The following is a 15853-nucleotide window of genomic DNA, read 5'->3' as shown; positions in this document are numbered from 1 at the left end:
GGGCGGCAGGGCCTGGGCCTGGGCACGTGGGGCTCCCTGCCTGGGTGTGCCCTGACCCCGCCCTCCCCGCAGACGGTGTGCAGCCAGCAGTACCGCTTCAGCATTGTCATGAACGAGCTCTCCGGCAGCGACAACGTGCCTTATGTAGTCACCCTGCTCAGCGTGATCAACGCCGTCATCCTGGGCCCCGAGGACCTGCGCACGCGCACCCAGCTGCGGAATGAGTTTATCGGTGAGCGCCTGCCCTGGGCTGCGTGCCCGTTCCTGCCCGCCTCTTGGCCAGCGCGTCCCATGCTGCATCCACCTGGGGAGGTGGGAGCACCACAAAACCTGCCCCCGGCCCAGGGCCCCAGAGGAAGGCACCATCTCGGGCCTGCCACCACCTGCCCCTTCGATGGACGTGGGCCTCAGAACGCCTGGGGGTCAACCCTGGACTGTTCTCAGTTACGAGGCTGGCCAGGCAGTGGAGTGGGACAGGGGGCTTGAGACCTGGTTCCCACCCTGCCTGTTCTGAGCCCTGAGTAAGCATCACTGTGTGTCCAGCGTGACGTCTCCCCTCATGTCTCCCCTCTGGAGCCTCAGGTCTCTGGTGTCCCATGACTGCAGCAGAGCAGGCCGGGTGCTCTGGGTGGCAGAAGTGAACTGGGGACAGTGGGGTGTGGCCTCCAAACCCTCTGACCCTGTCCGTCCCTTCGCAGGGCTGCAGCTGCTGGATGTCCTAGCTCGCCTGCGGTGAGTCCCCACTGTGGCGGTCCTGCCGGCTGCCCCTACTGCTACCAGGGCCAGGCCCACCTGCCCTTTGGATCCCAGCCACCTCACCTAAGCAGCATCTCCAGATGGCAGGGAGGTGGCTCCCCCGGAGTAACCCCAGGGGGTCCAGCCAGAAGCCAGGTCTCAGGCTAGAGTCCAGCTCACTGTCCCTGGCAGCTGCCCACAGAAACTAGGGTTGCAGCAGCCATAGAAAGGACAGAATGAGCTCATATCCTTTGCACACCGTGGATGGAGCTAGAGGCCGTGATCCTAAGTGAACCAACCCAGAAACAGAAAATGAAATGCCAGTAAGAGGGAACTACAGGGTGATTCACGTGGATGCAAGATGGAGACAGGGACACGGGCTTCAGGAGCGAGAGTTGAAAAACTACCTACAGGCGCAGTGTTCATTGCTACTTGGTGTCAGGCCCACTAGAACAAGGGTCCCCAACCCCCCGGCTGTGGACCGGTAGATGGCTTGTTGGAACCGGGCCATGCAGCAGAAAGTGAGTGGCGGGCAGGCATTCCCGCCTGAGCTCCGCCTCCCGTCAGATCAGCACTGCCTTAGATTCTCACTGCGCACGCACACGAGGGATCCAGGCTCCTCATGACAATCTAATGCCTGATGATCGGGGGTGGAACAGGTTTATCCCTAAACCATTCCCGTCACCCCAGTCTATGGAAAAATTGTCTTCCACAAAACCAGTCCCTGGTGCCGGAAAGGCTGGGGACCACTGCCCTAGAAGGCTAATCCCCTACGTTACACAGTGTACCATGTGGCAAACATGCACATGTACCCCCTGAGTCTAAAATAAATTTTTTTAAAAAAAGAAACTAGGGTTGCCAGGTACTGTATGGGGCATGAAGTTCATTCAGGTTTCAATACACAACAGACAATGTTTTCGTGTAAATATATCCCAGATGTTGCATGGGATATACTTATGCCAAAAGTTATTTGTTGTTTGTCTGAAATTCAAATTGAACAGGTACTCTGTAGTTTCATTTGCTAAATCTTGCAGCCCTGCTGAGAACCCACATAGCTGGGAAGCTCTATCCCAGGCCTCAGTCAGGACTGGACTCAGGGGAGTCAGCTTGGAGGAGCCCAGGGCTAGAACGCCTTGTGTTGAAATGGCCTCAGGAGCCAGGCGCAGTGGCTCACACCTGTATTCCCAGCACTTTGGGAGGCCAAGATGGGCAGATCACCTGAGGTCAGGGGTTCGAGACCAGCCTGGCCAACGTGGTGAAACCCCATCTCTACTAAAAGTACAAAAATTAGCCAGGCGTGGTGGCATGTGCCTACAATCCCAGCTACTTAAGAGGCTGTGGCAGAATCGGTGGATACCAGGAGGTTGCAGTGAGCTGAGATCATACCACTGCACTCCAGCATGGGTGACAGAGTGAGACTCCATCTCAAAAAAAAAAAAGAAATGGCCTCAGGGAAAGTTTGCCCGCATGAGTGCCTGTGCCCCGCCAGTGTGGGCTGAAGGGGGCCGGCTCTGCCTGCAGAGGGCTCTGCTCATTGACCAGACTGAGATGACTGGCAAGTCCTAGGCCCAGTGAACACTAAGGTCCCTCCTGCTCAGGCCAGAGCCCCGCCCCTCCTGTATCCATGCAGCCCTGTGAACCCACCTCAGGTGTGGTCCTCACTGTGGCCACACAGCTCCCAGAGGAGGGCCTTCCCTCCCCCAAGGTCACGGCCCGGTTCCATTGTGTGCCACCTCCCCAGGTCTTAGTGCATGTTACTCGACGGGAGTGGGAATACTCGCCCTTCCCCTTCCCCGGGGCATGCGGCTGCCCGGTGACCTGGGGGCAGCCTGTCAGGGCGCAGGGCACTGACCTGGGAGCTGCCACTCTTAGCCCACCATCCCTGGCTATGTGGGCCACATGTCAGCCACAGCTGGCCACGAGCTGGCTCAGAGTCCTGGGTGGGCTGAGTAGGGCTGGTACACTGGCGCCGACCCGGGCTGCCCCGTCTACGTGTTGGTGGCAGCAGCAGCAGGCTCAGCCCACCTGGCATCTCCCACACAGAGACCTGGAGGATGCCGACCTGCTGATCCAGCTGGAGGCCTTCGAGGAGGCTAAGGCTGAGGACGAGGAGGAGCTGCTGCGAGTCTCTGGTGGGGTCGACATGAGCAGCCACCAGGAGGTCTTTGCCTCCCTGTTCCACAAGGTGGGCTGGGGGCTGGAGGATCGGAGGGCAACCCTCCATTGCAGGCTGTGGCCCTGAGGTCCAGAGGCTGGGCCTGGAACGGTCCTCCCTGCCCTGGTCAGACCCTGCTGTGACCTGGCCATGGCGCCAGCTCTGGGGTGAGACTCCAGGGAGCAGCAAGGGGCCAGGGGTTGGAAAGGGAGCTGGTGCCTAGAGTGGGCAGCCTGGGGGCAAAGCCAGGGCCTCAGGACCCAGAAGGACGGGGCTCCAAAGACCAGGGCGGCCCACAGCCGGCTGTACTGTCCTGGGCCCCAGCTACCCAGTCCCCATCAGGTGGGATTCAGAGGCCTCAGGGCCTGGTGAGGGGCTAAGAGGCTGAATTCCCGTCAAACTCAGGCCCTCCCTTCGTTCCCTGAACCTGGCAGCTCTCATCTGGGGGGCAGTTGTGTCCCCAGGTGGCATCTGGCAACATCTGAAGACATTTTTGGCTGCCATGACTAGGCAGGGGGTACTATTGCATTGAGTAGGTTGAGACCAGGGGTTCTGTTTAACATCCCATAATGCACAGGACAGTCCCACATGTCACCAGTACCACAGTCGCTGAGGCTGTCATCTCTAGGGATCCGTGGGAATAGAGGGGGTGATGGGGCTGGATGCCCTGGCAGATGGGCCAACAGTTCTCAGTCCACCGGGGAGGGGCCGGCTGCTGACCCGCACCCCACACTCGCCCGTCCAGGTGAGCTGCTCCCCGGTGTCCGCCCAGCTCCTGTCAGTGCTGCAGGGCCTCCTGCACCTGGAGCCCAGCCTCCGCTCCAGCCAGCTGCTCTGGGAGGCCCTGGAGAGCCTGGTGAACCGGGCCGTGCTCCTGGCCAGTGATGGTGAGGGGGTGGGGCAGGGGTATAGGCACAGCCTGGTGGGCAGACACTGGGGTCTTAGACCACGGGGGAGGGGGCCTGTCCTTGGCCCCAACCCATCCTCTGCCTAGCGGAGGTGGCCACTTTTTCCTGCCTCCTCCTCAAGCCCCCATCCCTCCCTCCCCTGCTCCCTTCTCCCTTGACCCTGGACATCCCCTACTGCAGCCCAGGAATGCACCCTGGAGGAAGTGGTTGAGCGGCTTCTGTCTGTCAAGGGGCGACCCAGACCGAGCCCCCTGGTCAAGGCCCATAAAAGCGTCCAGGCCAACCTAGGCCAGAACCAGAGGGGCAGCTCCCCGCAAAACACTACAACCCCCAAGCCCAGCGTGGAGGGCCAGCAGCCAGCAGCAGCTGCTGCCTGTGAGCCCGTAGACCACACCCAGAGTGACAGCGTCCTGAAAGTTTCGAAGCCGAGAACCCTGGAGCAGCAGGCGTCCCCTCTTCCCCCATCCACCCCCCTGCTCCCTGGTTCCAGTGCTGAGCCCCCTCCCCCTCCTCCCCCACCCCCACCTCCCCCCCTGCCAGACCTGGGGGCCACACCTCCTCTATCACCACCCCTGATAAGCTCCTGTGAGTTCCCGCCCCCACCACCTCCACCACTCCCGGGCATGGGATGCCCACCCCCACCCCCACCCCTGCTGCCTGGTATGGGCTGGGGCCCTCCTCCACCCCCACCTCCACTGCTGCCCTGCACCTGCCGCCCCCCTGTGGCGGGAGGCGTGGAGGAGGTCATCGTGTCCCAGGTGGACCACAGCTTGGGCTCCGCCTGGGTCCCCAGACATCGGCGGGTGAACCCACCCACACTGCGCATGAAGAAACTGAACTGGCAGAAGCTGCCATCCAACGTGGCACGTGGTGAGGGTCCCCAGACCCCCAAGAGAAGCTTCCCCCAGGACAGGGGCTGGTCTCTGCTGGGGAGAGGGGCAGGTGGCACATGGAACTTGTGTGCGTGTCCTGCCCGTGCGTGGCCAGGGCAGCCTGGCCCTTGCTCTGGGCTCGGCGCCTGTGGTTGAGGTGGGGATGGGGGAGGAGCAGGGCGAGGGCTACCTCTGAGGACCCCCTTCCACTTGCTCCCGTGAGCCAGTGCCTCTGGGGTGCCATGGTGCCCTGGGGCCCAGCTACAGGTCCTCAGGTAGGGAGGTAGGGTGCCTGCTGTATGCTGGACCTGCTGGGCCCCAGGCAGGTCATCCTTCAGACCCTCTGGGAGGCTCCAATCCCTGCCTGCTAGATCACCAGGCTGCAAGAGCCTCACTGGCCATGTGCCCACCCAACAGAGCACAACTCTATGTGGGCATCCCTGAGCAGCCCCGATGCCGAGACTGTGGAGCCTGACTTCTCCAGCATCGAGCAGCTCTTCTCCTTCCCTGCGGCCAAGCCCAAGGAGCCCACCACAGCAGCCGCACCGGCCAGGAAGGAGCCCAAGGAGGTGGGGACGGGGAGGGGCTCAGACCGGGGCCACCTGCCAGGTCACCCTCCGGTGCCAGCCTGTTGGGTGGGGGGTTTTCCAGATCACTTTCCTTGATGCCAAGAAGAGCCTGAACCTCAACATCTTCCTGAAGCAATTTAAGTGGTGAGTGACAGAGGTGGCCCCCATCCCAGGCCACGGAGCCTCACCTCCACCTGAGCCTCCCGACTTGGGCCCAGCAGTGCCCTCTGCAGGCCACCATGGGAAGTGCATACTGCATCCCCTGGGCAGGATAGTGGGCGGGTAATAGCCCCATGCTGGCCCAGCTAGGGGCTGTCCAGCCTCCTGGGGAGAGAGCGCTGGGACCTCCCCAGAAGGCCACAGACAAGCAGTGGCTAAACCAGGGCGAGGACCTGGGCCCTGACTCTCAGCCCCCTAGTCCTTTCCTGCTACGGGTGTCCAGCACTGGCCCGAGGGAGCTGGCTGGACTGACCCACCCTACATCTCCTGAGCAGGGCCCATGGGGGGATAGTGAGGGTAGGAGTCAGTCTGGGTCCCCTTCACCGCATGACCATGGGCAGACAACTCGACTGCCCTGTGTCCCACCTGCCCTGGCCACCCCATGACTGCGTGGGGAGACCCTGCCAGGCGGGGTCCCAAAGAGGCTGGGTGGGGTTGACTCATGGTTCACCCGCCCCTGCTCGGTCCTCTCCCTGCTCCAGCTCCAACGAGGAGGTCGCTGCTATGATCCGGGCCGGCGATACCACCAAGTTCGATGTGGAGGTTCTCAAACAGCTCCTTAAGCTCCTTCCGGAGAAGCACGAGGTGAGAGGATCACCCCCACCCCCGGCCCCCAGTTAGTGCCACCAACCAAGGGAGAGGCTGTCCCCGGGGCTCCTCCCAGGAGGGAGACAGAGAAGGGAGGCATCCCAGCCCCACCTCTGCTGTGAACCGTGAGCCACAGGGAGCTGTGATGGGACTGGAGGGGCTGAGCCCAGTGGGCAGTCCGGGAGGGTGGGAAGCTGGTGTGGGGGGATCCCACACGCCGTCCTCCTCCTGGCAGATTGAAAACCTGCGGGCATTCACAGAGGAACGAGCCAAGCTGGCCAACGCCGACCACTTCTACCTCCTCCTGCTGGCCATTCCCTGGTGAGCACAGCCGCCCTCAGACCCCAGGGCCTGGGCCCTAGGTGGGAGGAGAGCAGGAATAGGGAGCAGGGCCCAACCAGGGTGGAGAAGGGGCTGTGCCAATGGCTGCCCCGGGCTCCAGGAGCAGCGTTGCAGCTGTCGGGCTTCTAAACATCACTCAAGCCCCGCCCCCAGTCCTTCCCCTCAAAGTGTGAGGCTCGAGGCCTCTGGAGCAACTGGATCCCGCTCTGCGCAGGCCCAGGAGGGTGCCTGTTGGACGGTGCAGGCAGTGGAAACCCCCTCCCTTTGCCCACCACCCAAGCCAGAGCCCTGTGCTGAGTGCCCCTCTGGCAGGGACGGGGGCGAGATTCAGGCCATTGATCCCTGTCTGTACCATCCCCAGCTACCAGCTGCGAATCGAGTGCATGCTGCTGTGTGAGGGTGCGGCCGCCGTGCTGGACATGGTGCGGCCCAAGGCCCAGCTGGTGCTGGCCGCCTGCGAAAGTGAGTGGGGCCAAGTGGGGCACGTGTGCAGGAGGGACAGGCCTCCGAACTAGAGCCGGAGGGCTGCTCGGGGCCCCTGCTAGTGGCAGTATCATAATGGCTGCTAAGAGCACCCAAGGGTGCCAGCCTGCACCACTCCAGAAACCACCCTGCTGCCACCACCTTGGTGCACACACCTGCTGGACGCACAGACACACGCGCACACCGCCACCCGGGCATGTGCACACACGCACACCGCCACTCTCGGGCACGTGCACACACGCGCACACCGCCACCCGGGCACGTGCACACACGCATGCCCACCGCCACCCGGGCACGTGCACACACGCGCACACCGCCACTCTCGGGCACGTGCACACACACAAGCTCACGAGCACAGTCACACATATGCACACAGGACAGACACACGTACACGCCCCCACACACACACTCTCACATACATGTACAGACACAAGTGCACACACACGGATACCATCTCTGAAAGGGGATCCTTGGAGACCTGCCACAGCCACTGGGCAGGGAGAGGGACAGGTACGGACCAGTTCACATCTGTCAGGCACACTGTAGGTGTCCATTCCCATCGGTGGAGGGTTTGCAGTCCCCAGGCCCTGTCATGTGTCCCTCCCTTATGGTGCTGGGCCGAGCCTGGGGAGGAGCCAGGGAGTGCAGGGGCACTGGCAAGCAGGACCACACCCCACCGCCAGGGCATCTGGGGGCTCCGAACCAAGAGCCCTTCTCCAGCCCTGGCTGCCCCTGCAGGCCTGCTCACCAGCCGCCAGCTGCCCATCTTCTGCCAGCTGATCCTGAGAATTGGGAACTTCCTCAACTACGTAAGTCAGGGGCAGCTCCCCATCCCACCTGGCCTGCCTGGGGCTTGCAAGACTCACTCCCGGGCTCTCCCAGGGCAGCCACACCGGCGATGCTGACGGCTTCAAGATCAGCACGTTGCTGAAGCTCACGGAGACCAAGTCCCAGCAGAACCGTGTGACGCTGCTGCACCACGTGCTGGAGGTGGGCCGAGGCGGCAGGCACCAGCGGGGGCACGATGGCAGGGCTTCAAGTCCCCCCGGACCTGCAGTGTAGAGGTGTAGAGGCCATGCCCCCCTGTGCCCACCACTCAGGCCGCCGGTCTCCCTGTCTCAGGACCCCATCTAGAGCCAGCAGCCTCAGTCAGAGCCATGCCCCCATCCCTCCCAGCACCCCTTCCTTCCTGCAGCACTGGCTCCCCTGAATGAGCCTTGTCCCTCCCCAGGATACCTACCCCTGGTCTGGGGGGACCGTCCCTAGGAAAAGCAGAAACATCACAAAGTCATCGCCAGGCCCAAGGGGAAGATTTGAGGGTCTGGAGTGCCGGGGATTTTCTGGACCTTAATTGCTAAGGGTTAGAGCTGGGGGGGTGGGAACAGGGGCGTCCCCAGGCGGAGCGTGTGGCCACGGTGGATCTCACTGGACGTGTCCCATTGCAGGAAGCGGAAAAGAGCCATCCGGACCTCCTGCAGCTGCCCCAGGACCTGGAGCAGCCCTCACAAGCGGCAGGGTAGGCAGCGCCTGCCAGCCCACACCCCTCAGCCAGGCGGGGGCCTGACTTCCGTCCCAGCCAGTGAGGTGGCTGCCCGCCAGGACTGAGTCTCACAGCGGCAGCACAGCCCCAGTGCCCTTAGGAGCCCTGCCCAATAGAACGCTTTCCTTCTGGGACAGGACCGTGTCTGCCATGGCCTATCCCCTTCTGACTTCAGCGAGGAAACAGGCCTAGAGGGGGCAAGGGCTGGCCAGGTCAGGGTCACACCAGGGGCAGGTCTAGTACAGCCCCTTCACAAGTTGAACCTTCACCACAGCCACGAGCAGGCTCGGGCCTCCCTCATCGTATAGATGAGGAAAAAGAGGCCCAGGAAAGCAGTGTCACCTCCTGGGTCACACAACCCAGGCAGGAGGGCAGCCTGGGCCACCGCACTACACAGTCCGGGCCCCTAGCACAGGGTCCTTCCCGGGCTCCACCTGCCCTGGAAGGTTCTCTGGCCCAGGAGCTGCTCAGCCTTGGGGAGAGCTAGGCAAGTAGGACAGGCTGACCATTAGGGTCCCCGCTCAGATGCCCACAGGGGGCTGAGGGCCGGCTGGAACAGGCACTCAACCCCAACACTGCACGTAGGGCCTCAGAGTGCAGCCTGCAGTGTGCACAGTGGGGCACCAGGGTGTGTGCAGGGGAGGGGCTCCCCTGTCCCAGCAAGGCTGACGTCAGCTGTTGCTGTCTCTGCCTGGCCCTCCTCACCTTTCAGGATCAACCTGGAGATCATCCGCTCAGAGGCCAGCTCCAACATGAAGAAGCTTCTGGAGACTGAGCGGAAGGTGTCTGCCTCGGTGGCCGAGGTCCAGGAGCAGTACACTGAGCGCCTCCAGGCAAGTGGGCACCTGGGCCTGGGACTGGCAGGAGAGGCTGCCCTGATCAAGCGAGCCGGGCGAGTGGCTGTGCTGTCTCCTGGCTCCAGGGTGGATCCTGGGGACCGAGGTTCCCCAGGTGTGCACAGTCAGGGTACAGGCCCCTGCTCCTTCTCAGAGACCACCGTCCTCAGGGCCTGTCCCTGTGGCCACCACCCTCCTGCAACCCAGGGCCTAACCCTAGGTGGTGCCCACGCGGGGCTCTCACAGGACCATCTCGTGTCCTTACCCTCAGGCCAGCATCTCGGCCTTCCGGGCACTAGACGAGCTGTTTGAGGCCATTGAGCAGAAGCAGCGGGAGCTGGCCGACTACCTGTGTGAGGACGCCCGGCAGCTGTCCCTGGAGGACACGTTCGGCACCATGAAGGCCTTCCGGGACCTCTTCCTCCGCGCCCTGAAGGTGGGGGCAGCCTGGCAGGGCACAGGCTGTCCGGCTAGAGTGGGGTCCTGAGGCCTCTGACCTTCCTCCAGCAGGAAGGGCAGAGGCACCCTTCGTCGGGTGGACACAGCCATGTGGGCCTTGCGCTGCTGAGGCTCAGGGAGGGTGACGCCCAGGCCCACGGAGCCCCTGAGGGGTGCCACGCTGGGGTGACGGGGCCACATCTGCCAGTGCAGGAGAACAAGGACCGGAAGGAGCAGGCAGCGAAGGCAGAGAGGAGGAAGCAGCAGCTGGCGGAGGAGGAGGCGCGGCGGCCTCGGGGAGAGGACGGGAAGCCTGGTGAGGCTGGGCCGGCTGGCTGGGCGGGGACAGGGCAGCTCCAGGATCCTTGCCTGTGCTCCAGCCTCCCCACGACCCCCAGCCCTCTAGGTGGGCTCCAGGGTCCCCGTGCGGCTCTCTGAATGTCCCACACTCCTCAGTCAGGAAGGGGCCCGGGAAGCAGGAGGAGCTGTGTGTCATCGACGCCCTCCTGGCCGACATCAGGAAGGGCTTCCAGCTGCGGAAGACGGCCCGGGGCCGCGGGGACACCGACGGGGGCGGCAAGGTGGCCTCCATGGACCCCCCAAGAGCCACAGAGCCCGGTAAGACCCTCTCCCACGGCCTCCTCATGGTCCCCTTGCCACTGTCCCTACCCTGTGCCTCCAGGAAGCCCTCCTGACTTCACTGGAAAGCCCTCTCATCTCCCTGGACCGCCCTGGAGGCCCCTAAGACTAGGGACAGCCGAGGGGGCAGGTGGTGGCCGCTCAGCTCTCATCCCTCATCCCTCCCTCTACTCACTCCAACTCCTCCACCGTAACAACAGGCCCTGCCCCGAGTGCTGAAGCAGTGGCCCAGCCTGCTGGGCTCCTAACACATGAGGCCAGGCCCACTGACAGATGCCCCTGGGCTGAGGGTGCTAGAGGTGGCAGGAAAGGCAGGCGGCAAGGCCCTGGTGGGAGGACCCCATTCCTGGGGTGGCTGCCTTAGGGTGCTGGGGATGGTGTGGCCTAGTGTCCCCCGCCCTGCCACAGTGTAGACCGACCAAGGACGCTGAGGCCAGGTCCTGCTCTGAGACATCAGAGGAGGCTTCCTGGGGAGGAGGCTTTGCAGGGCGTTCAGGTAGACAGCTGGATGGAGGAGGCTGCGCTTGGGCTGGCTCGGGGGCAGGGTGCCTGCCCTTCACTGGCATGTCCCTCCATGCAGTGGCCACCAGTAACTCTGCAGGAGACCCTGTGGGCGGCACACACTGTCCCGCCTCTAAGCCCAACCTTGATGCTACAATGGCCAGCGAGTCCCGGGGCTGGGACCTTGTAGACGCCGTGACCCCCTGCCCTCAGCCCACGCTGGAGCAATCGGAGGAGGGTGGTCCCCCGCCCCTGGAGAGGCGTTCTTCCTGGTATGAGGATGCCAGCGACGTCCTAACCACCGAGGATCCCCAGTGTCCCCAACCCTTGGAGGGGGCCTGGCCAGTGACTCTGGGAGATGCTCAGGCCCTAAAGCCCCTCAAGTTCTCCAGCAACAAGCCCCCTGCAGCTGGAAGTTCAAGCCAAGATGCCAAGGATCCCACATCCTTGCTGGGCGTCCTGCAGGCCGAGGCCGACAGCACAAGCGAGGGGCTGGAGGACGCAGTCCACAGCCGTGGTGCCAGACCCCCTGCGGCAGGCCCGGGTGAGGATGGGGACGAGGACGAGGAGGATACAGCCCCAGAGTCCGCGCTGGACACATCCCTGGACAAGTCCTTCTCCGAGGATGCGGTGACCGACTCCTCGGGGTCGGGCACACTCCCCAGGGCCCGGGGCCGGGCCTCAAAGGGGACTGGCAAGCGACGGAAGAAGCGTCCCTCCAGGAGCCAGGAAGGTAACTCAGGGAGGGGCCCTGGGTACCGTCCCATGCCAGGGCGCTGGCACCCAGCCGGTCCCTCCCCTTCCCCGCTGGGCACTGCAAGTTCCAGCAGCACCCAGGACAGGTGACTTGGGCGCGGAGCGGGAGAGGAGGCAGCAGCGCATCCACCGGGGGTGGCTTTCTGGGCTGCTGTGGCCCACGCAACTGTTTCTCCAACCCGCTAATTCCCACCTTCACGCCACCTCCGTTAGGAAGGGGCGGACACTGGGCACCAGGTCGCAGGCTAGTGGTTGCCATGCAGCTCAGTGGCCAGAGAACCGGGCAGCCCTCCGAGGGTGTTGGCATGGCTGTCCCGGGCCCCCCAGTCCCACCCGCTCTGAGTCAGGGTTGCTCCTGTGTGATAAGCCGTTGAGTGCATTTCTTTTATTTGAAAGCAGAGGTTCCCCCTGATTCTGATGATAATAAAACAAAGAAACTGTGTGTGATCCAGTAAGGTATGTACGCAGCCAGCGCTCCGTGGGGGCTAACAGCAGCTAAAGGGCAGCGGGGACAGAGCTTGCTGCCCACACCCCTCCGGGACACTAACCTGGCTTCTCTCCAACCCGCGTGGTGCATCAGTGTGGCCTCGCCTCTCCTGCAGCCCTGGTGGTGGGCTCCTCCCCTTTGTCCCCTCCCTCTCCACAGGTTACCTGCTCACCTGGTGCCTTCCGCAGGCAAGACACAACCTCGGCGCTGGCTCCGGGCATGCAGGCCTCGGGAGGGCAGGTGGCAGGGCTAGCCGGGCTCCCTTAGTGAGCAGGATCCGGGGCGTGGGCGGGACCTCCTGGCTGGCAGGACAGGCTGAGGTTGCTCCTGTCTGGTGTCCTGGCCCTAACTGCAGTTCCAGTAACCCTGTGGCTTTCCTGCTCTGTCAGTGGAGGGATATCTTCACTCTGAGTGTGTCAGTGGAGTGGGGCCTCCTGGGGCATGTCCCCAGGAAGTCTGTGAGGAGACAGGGACAGTCCCAAGGGCAGATGCTGCCAGGGACAAGCACACCGCAGCCCCCCTCCTGTTGGACAGTATCCTTCTACCCCGAGGCCATGGGTGGGTCTGTGGAGTTGCAGATTACCCCCAGCACACAGCGTCTTCTGGGGGGCCCCCAGCCAAGGGTCAGTCAGCCAGGTCCGTCCACAGGGCTGGAGAGGCTGATGCATCCAGCTAGACAGACCAGCCTGCGCTGGGTAGAGGAGGAGCTAGAGCAGAGAACCAGAAGGTCCAGCCTGGCCGCTCGTGAGCTCTGTGAGCCCAGGTGGTGGCGTCTTCCAGCACCTCCAGCCTTGCTCAGAGCGAGCCCAGTGTCCGTGCATCGCAGATATGCTGACCGCTGGGCCTGGGGCTTAGGCTTAAGACATGTGAGGTCTGCTGGTGCCCGTCAGAGGCAAGAGCGGTCGTGAGCCCAGAGAAGTTTCTCCAAACAGTTTGTCCTCACTGTGGGGGCACGGCCTTCACCCTGGGGTCCAGCTTTTGCTTCCAGGGTCATCTTCCGAGTGTGGCTCTGGTGTGAAGCACCCACATGTATTTTTTAGAAAGGTGCTGGCATCTCCCTTAGAGGCTGGAACTTGGACTTGCTGTCCCTGAGTGTGAGGAACAGTGGAGCATGCAGGCTTGGGGCGGGCGGCCAAGTCTGACAGTGGTCCAGTGAAAGATGGACATGCCCAGTGCCAGTTCCACGCTCCACCTGGTTCCCTCCTGAACCTTCTGCACGTGCTTAGCCTCCACCCACCCCAGCTCCTGCCACACAGGCGGCTGAGGGCAGGAGGAAGGAATCCTCCTCTTCTCTCCCCAACTTTTTATTTTTTATTTATTTTTATTTATTTATTTTTTCAAGACAGTCTCATTCTGTTGCCCAGACTGGAGTGTAGTGATGTGATCTCAGCTCACTGCACCCTGCACCTTCCAGGTTCAAGTGATTCTCCTGCCTCAGCCCCCTGAGTAACTGGGACCACAGGCACGCGCCACCACGGCTGGCTAATTTTTTATATCTTTAGCAGAGACGGGGTTTCAGCATGTTGGCCAGGCTGGTCTCAAACTCCTGACATCAGGTGATCCACCCGCCTCGGCCTCCCAAAGTGCTGGGATTACAGGCATGAGCCACCATGTCTAGCCCCCAACTTTTTATTTAGAAAATCTTCAGCACCACAGGAAATTGCATAGAGATCAGAATAAACAACACCTTCTCCCCGAAATTACAACCATTTGCCAAAAATACCAAAATTGTGACCATTTTGCTACATTGCCCCCCTCCAACTGAGCCATTGGAGAGTTTCTTATAAACATCATGGCACTGGACCCCTAAACTGGCCCATAGACACCTGAGAGCATAGCTGTCTTCCCCAGTCCCCCGCAGGCAGGGCGTGCTGCAGGGGCGCCTCCTGTCCACGTGCTTCTAACACTCGGTGCCAGTGCGGATGTGCCACTTGTCCCAATAATTCTTTTAATAGCTGTTGCTTTGTTGTTTTCGCAAACAAGATTGTATCCAGAATCACACACTGTGTTTGGTTGTCATATAGCTTCAGTCTCTTGTTCGAGAACACTCCTGCCCCTTTTCGTCTTGTATGACATTGACGTTCTGGAAGACACCTTCACTTTGGGTTTGCCTGATTGCTCCCCCCAAGTAGGTCCAGGTTGAGTTTTGGGGCAGGAGTTCTACCCCAAGGGACGCCATGTCCTCCCCAGCTGGGTGGGGATGTTTGTGGCAGCAGCGCTGACCACGGCTACGGGGGTGGTCTCTGAACCTCCACTGCACGAACACCATGCTCTCTAAGCACCTGTGGTGACGTGTGGAACAAATGGCTGCAGCGCAGTTCTGTGTTTGCTGCCCCTCCTCTGAGCGCTCCCTTCTCCCCTCCCTTTTTCCATCACGTGAGTTTTGAATGTGCAGTAATCCATCACTGCCACTGTCGTGCATTTGATGGGGACCAGCGGGGGCCCTTGACCCACAGCCCCTGAGCGCTTCCCATCTTTGTCACAAGCCTCTGTTCCCAGCTCACCCCAGACTTGCTGATCCCCCCCCAATCCCTGCCCAGGCCTTGGTCTTGGCCATTTCTCTGGGTTCCCTGAGTGGGGAATGGTGCTGAGATCCCCCTCTGAGTGATCATTTTGGGCAGTTTTTGTTTTCTTCCTCTGTCTCTTCAGAGTAGGCGTTCTCAAACCCCGCCTGGGCTGTCCCACTGGGGAGCTGGGACACCACCTGGCACTGTGGTGGCAATGGGGGTAGCACTCAGACAAGGGCCACCAAGGGCCCCTGGACCAGAGAGCGAAGAGGGTGTTGGGGGCAGGAGGCCTGTGGGGCCATCTCTGGGGCCATCTGGGTGGCAGGAGCTGTTGGGCCAGGGCTGAGCTCCCTCAGCAGCCCGCTGGAGAAAGCGCTGCTGGGGTCCTCATGTGGGGCTTGGGGCCCGATGTGGAAGCGATGGAGGGCTGCAGGTGGTGGCAGTGGGGATTAATGAGTAACGACAGAGTGCAGCCTGGGTCTGAGACATGGGGTGGGAGACAGGCCACAGAGACTCCCCATCTCAGCAGAGAGGACACAGGCTCAGGCTGCCACACCTTGCCAAAACCCAGCCTGGCCAGGCCATCCCGGCATCTTCCACCTAGATAAGTTGTGCTGCTCCAGAGAAAGAGCCTGGGGTCAGAGTGGACCTGAGATGCCTGGCACAACCCGCTGGACAGTGGTGATGAGGGGTTCAGGGACCTGGGGACCCAGAAGTGGGCACCTGGTACTGTACCCAGGAAAGCTGCTCCTAATAATGTCATTTCTTCTCTCTCCTTACAGGCCTCAGGCCCAGGCCCAAGGCCAAGTGAGAGAGCCCAGGCCACAGGACATGCTGCCATTCTGCCAAGAGAGGCTCTTCTGGGGGCCAGGCTGGGACTGGGCCCCGGAAACCAAAAGTCCGTGCCTTACCCAGCTGGGGCCCTCCCGGAGCCTTCTTTGGGTGTTGTGGCTGGGACCCCAACAGGCACCAGTACCCTGCCAGTCCTAGTGCCCTCCTGGACTGCCTGCACGCGCCAGCCTCCTACCTGCTTCCTAAAGGCGACCCTGGCCCACACCCGCATGCACCCGGTGCAGCCTGCCAAGGGCCAGTCGGGGGGGCTGTGTCCTGCCAGTGTCCACCACAGCTCTGCCTGCCCTTCATCCCAGCAGGGTTTAATCAAAACACAATGCTTTGCGAGTCTTTATTGCTCGGAGGTGGCTGAGTTGGGGGCCCTGGGCAGGGGTAGGCTGGCAGGCAGTGCCATGGCAGGCCAGGGTCCCCTCCCGTGGGGTCTGG

The 15853-nt window shown here is 62.3% G+C and overlaps 1 protein-coding gene across 4 annotated transcripts in view; it reads left to right on the top strand.

The window, feature by feature from the left end:
* LOC105489925 (inverted formin 2) overlaps nucleotides 1–15525 on the top strand; it is a 29137-nt gene extending 13612 nt beyond the window's left edge. For 2 of the 4 annotated variants that reach the window (XM_071099482.1, XM_071099479.1), the window contains exons 4-22: nucleotides 73–232; nucleotides 699–732; nucleotides 2779–2920; nucleotides 3636–3777; nucleotides 3979–4668; nucleotides 5088–5239; nucleotides 5322–5383; nucleotides 5941–6043; nucleotides 6282–6367; nucleotides 6750–6850; nucleotides 7610–7680; nucleotides 7754–7861; nucleotides 8317–8387; nucleotides 9124–9238; nucleotides 9513–9683; nucleotides 9899–10001; nucleotides 10142–10303; nucleotides 10905–11558; nucleotides 11981–12040. In XM_071099482.1, the coding sequence (XP_070955583.1) occupies nucleotides 73–232; nucleotides 699–732; nucleotides 2779–2920; nucleotides 3636–3777; nucleotides 3979–4668; nucleotides 5088–5239; nucleotides 5322–5383; nucleotides 5941–6043; nucleotides 6282–6367; nucleotides 6750–6850; nucleotides 7610–7680; nucleotides 7754–7861; nucleotides 8317–8387; nucleotides 9124–9238; nucleotides 9513–9683; nucleotides 9899–10001; nucleotides 10142–10303; nucleotides 10905–11558; nucleotides 11981–12036 (3183 nt within the window). In that variant the 3' untranslated portion in view covers nucleotides 12037–12040. Of the gene's footprint in view, nucleotides 1–72; nucleotides 233–698; nucleotides 733–2778; nucleotides 2921–3635; nucleotides 3778–3978; nucleotides 4669–5087; nucleotides 5240–5321; nucleotides 5384–5940; nucleotides 6044–6281; nucleotides 6368–6749; nucleotides 6851–7609; nucleotides 7681–7753; nucleotides 7862–8316; nucleotides 8388–9123; nucleotides 9239–9512; nucleotides 9684–9898; nucleotides 10002–10141; nucleotides 10304–10904; nucleotides 11559–11980; nucleotides 12041–15357 lie in introns of those variants that run through there. The other 2 variants (XM_071099480.1, XM_071099481.1) reach the window with 2 other exon arrangements.
* Nucleotides 15526–15853: the final 328 nt, after the last annotated feature.

The sequence above is a fragment of the Macaca nemestrina genome, chromosome 7 (assembly GCF_043159975.1).
Source record: "Macaca nemestrina isolate mMacNem1 chromosome 7, mMacNem.hap1, whole genome shotgun sequence".
Taxonomy (NCBI): domain Eukaryota; kingdom Metazoa; phylum Chordata; class Mammalia; order Primates; family Cercopithecidae; genus Macaca; species Macaca nemestrina.
This window is presented reverse-complemented; position numbering and strand designations above follow the sequence as displayed.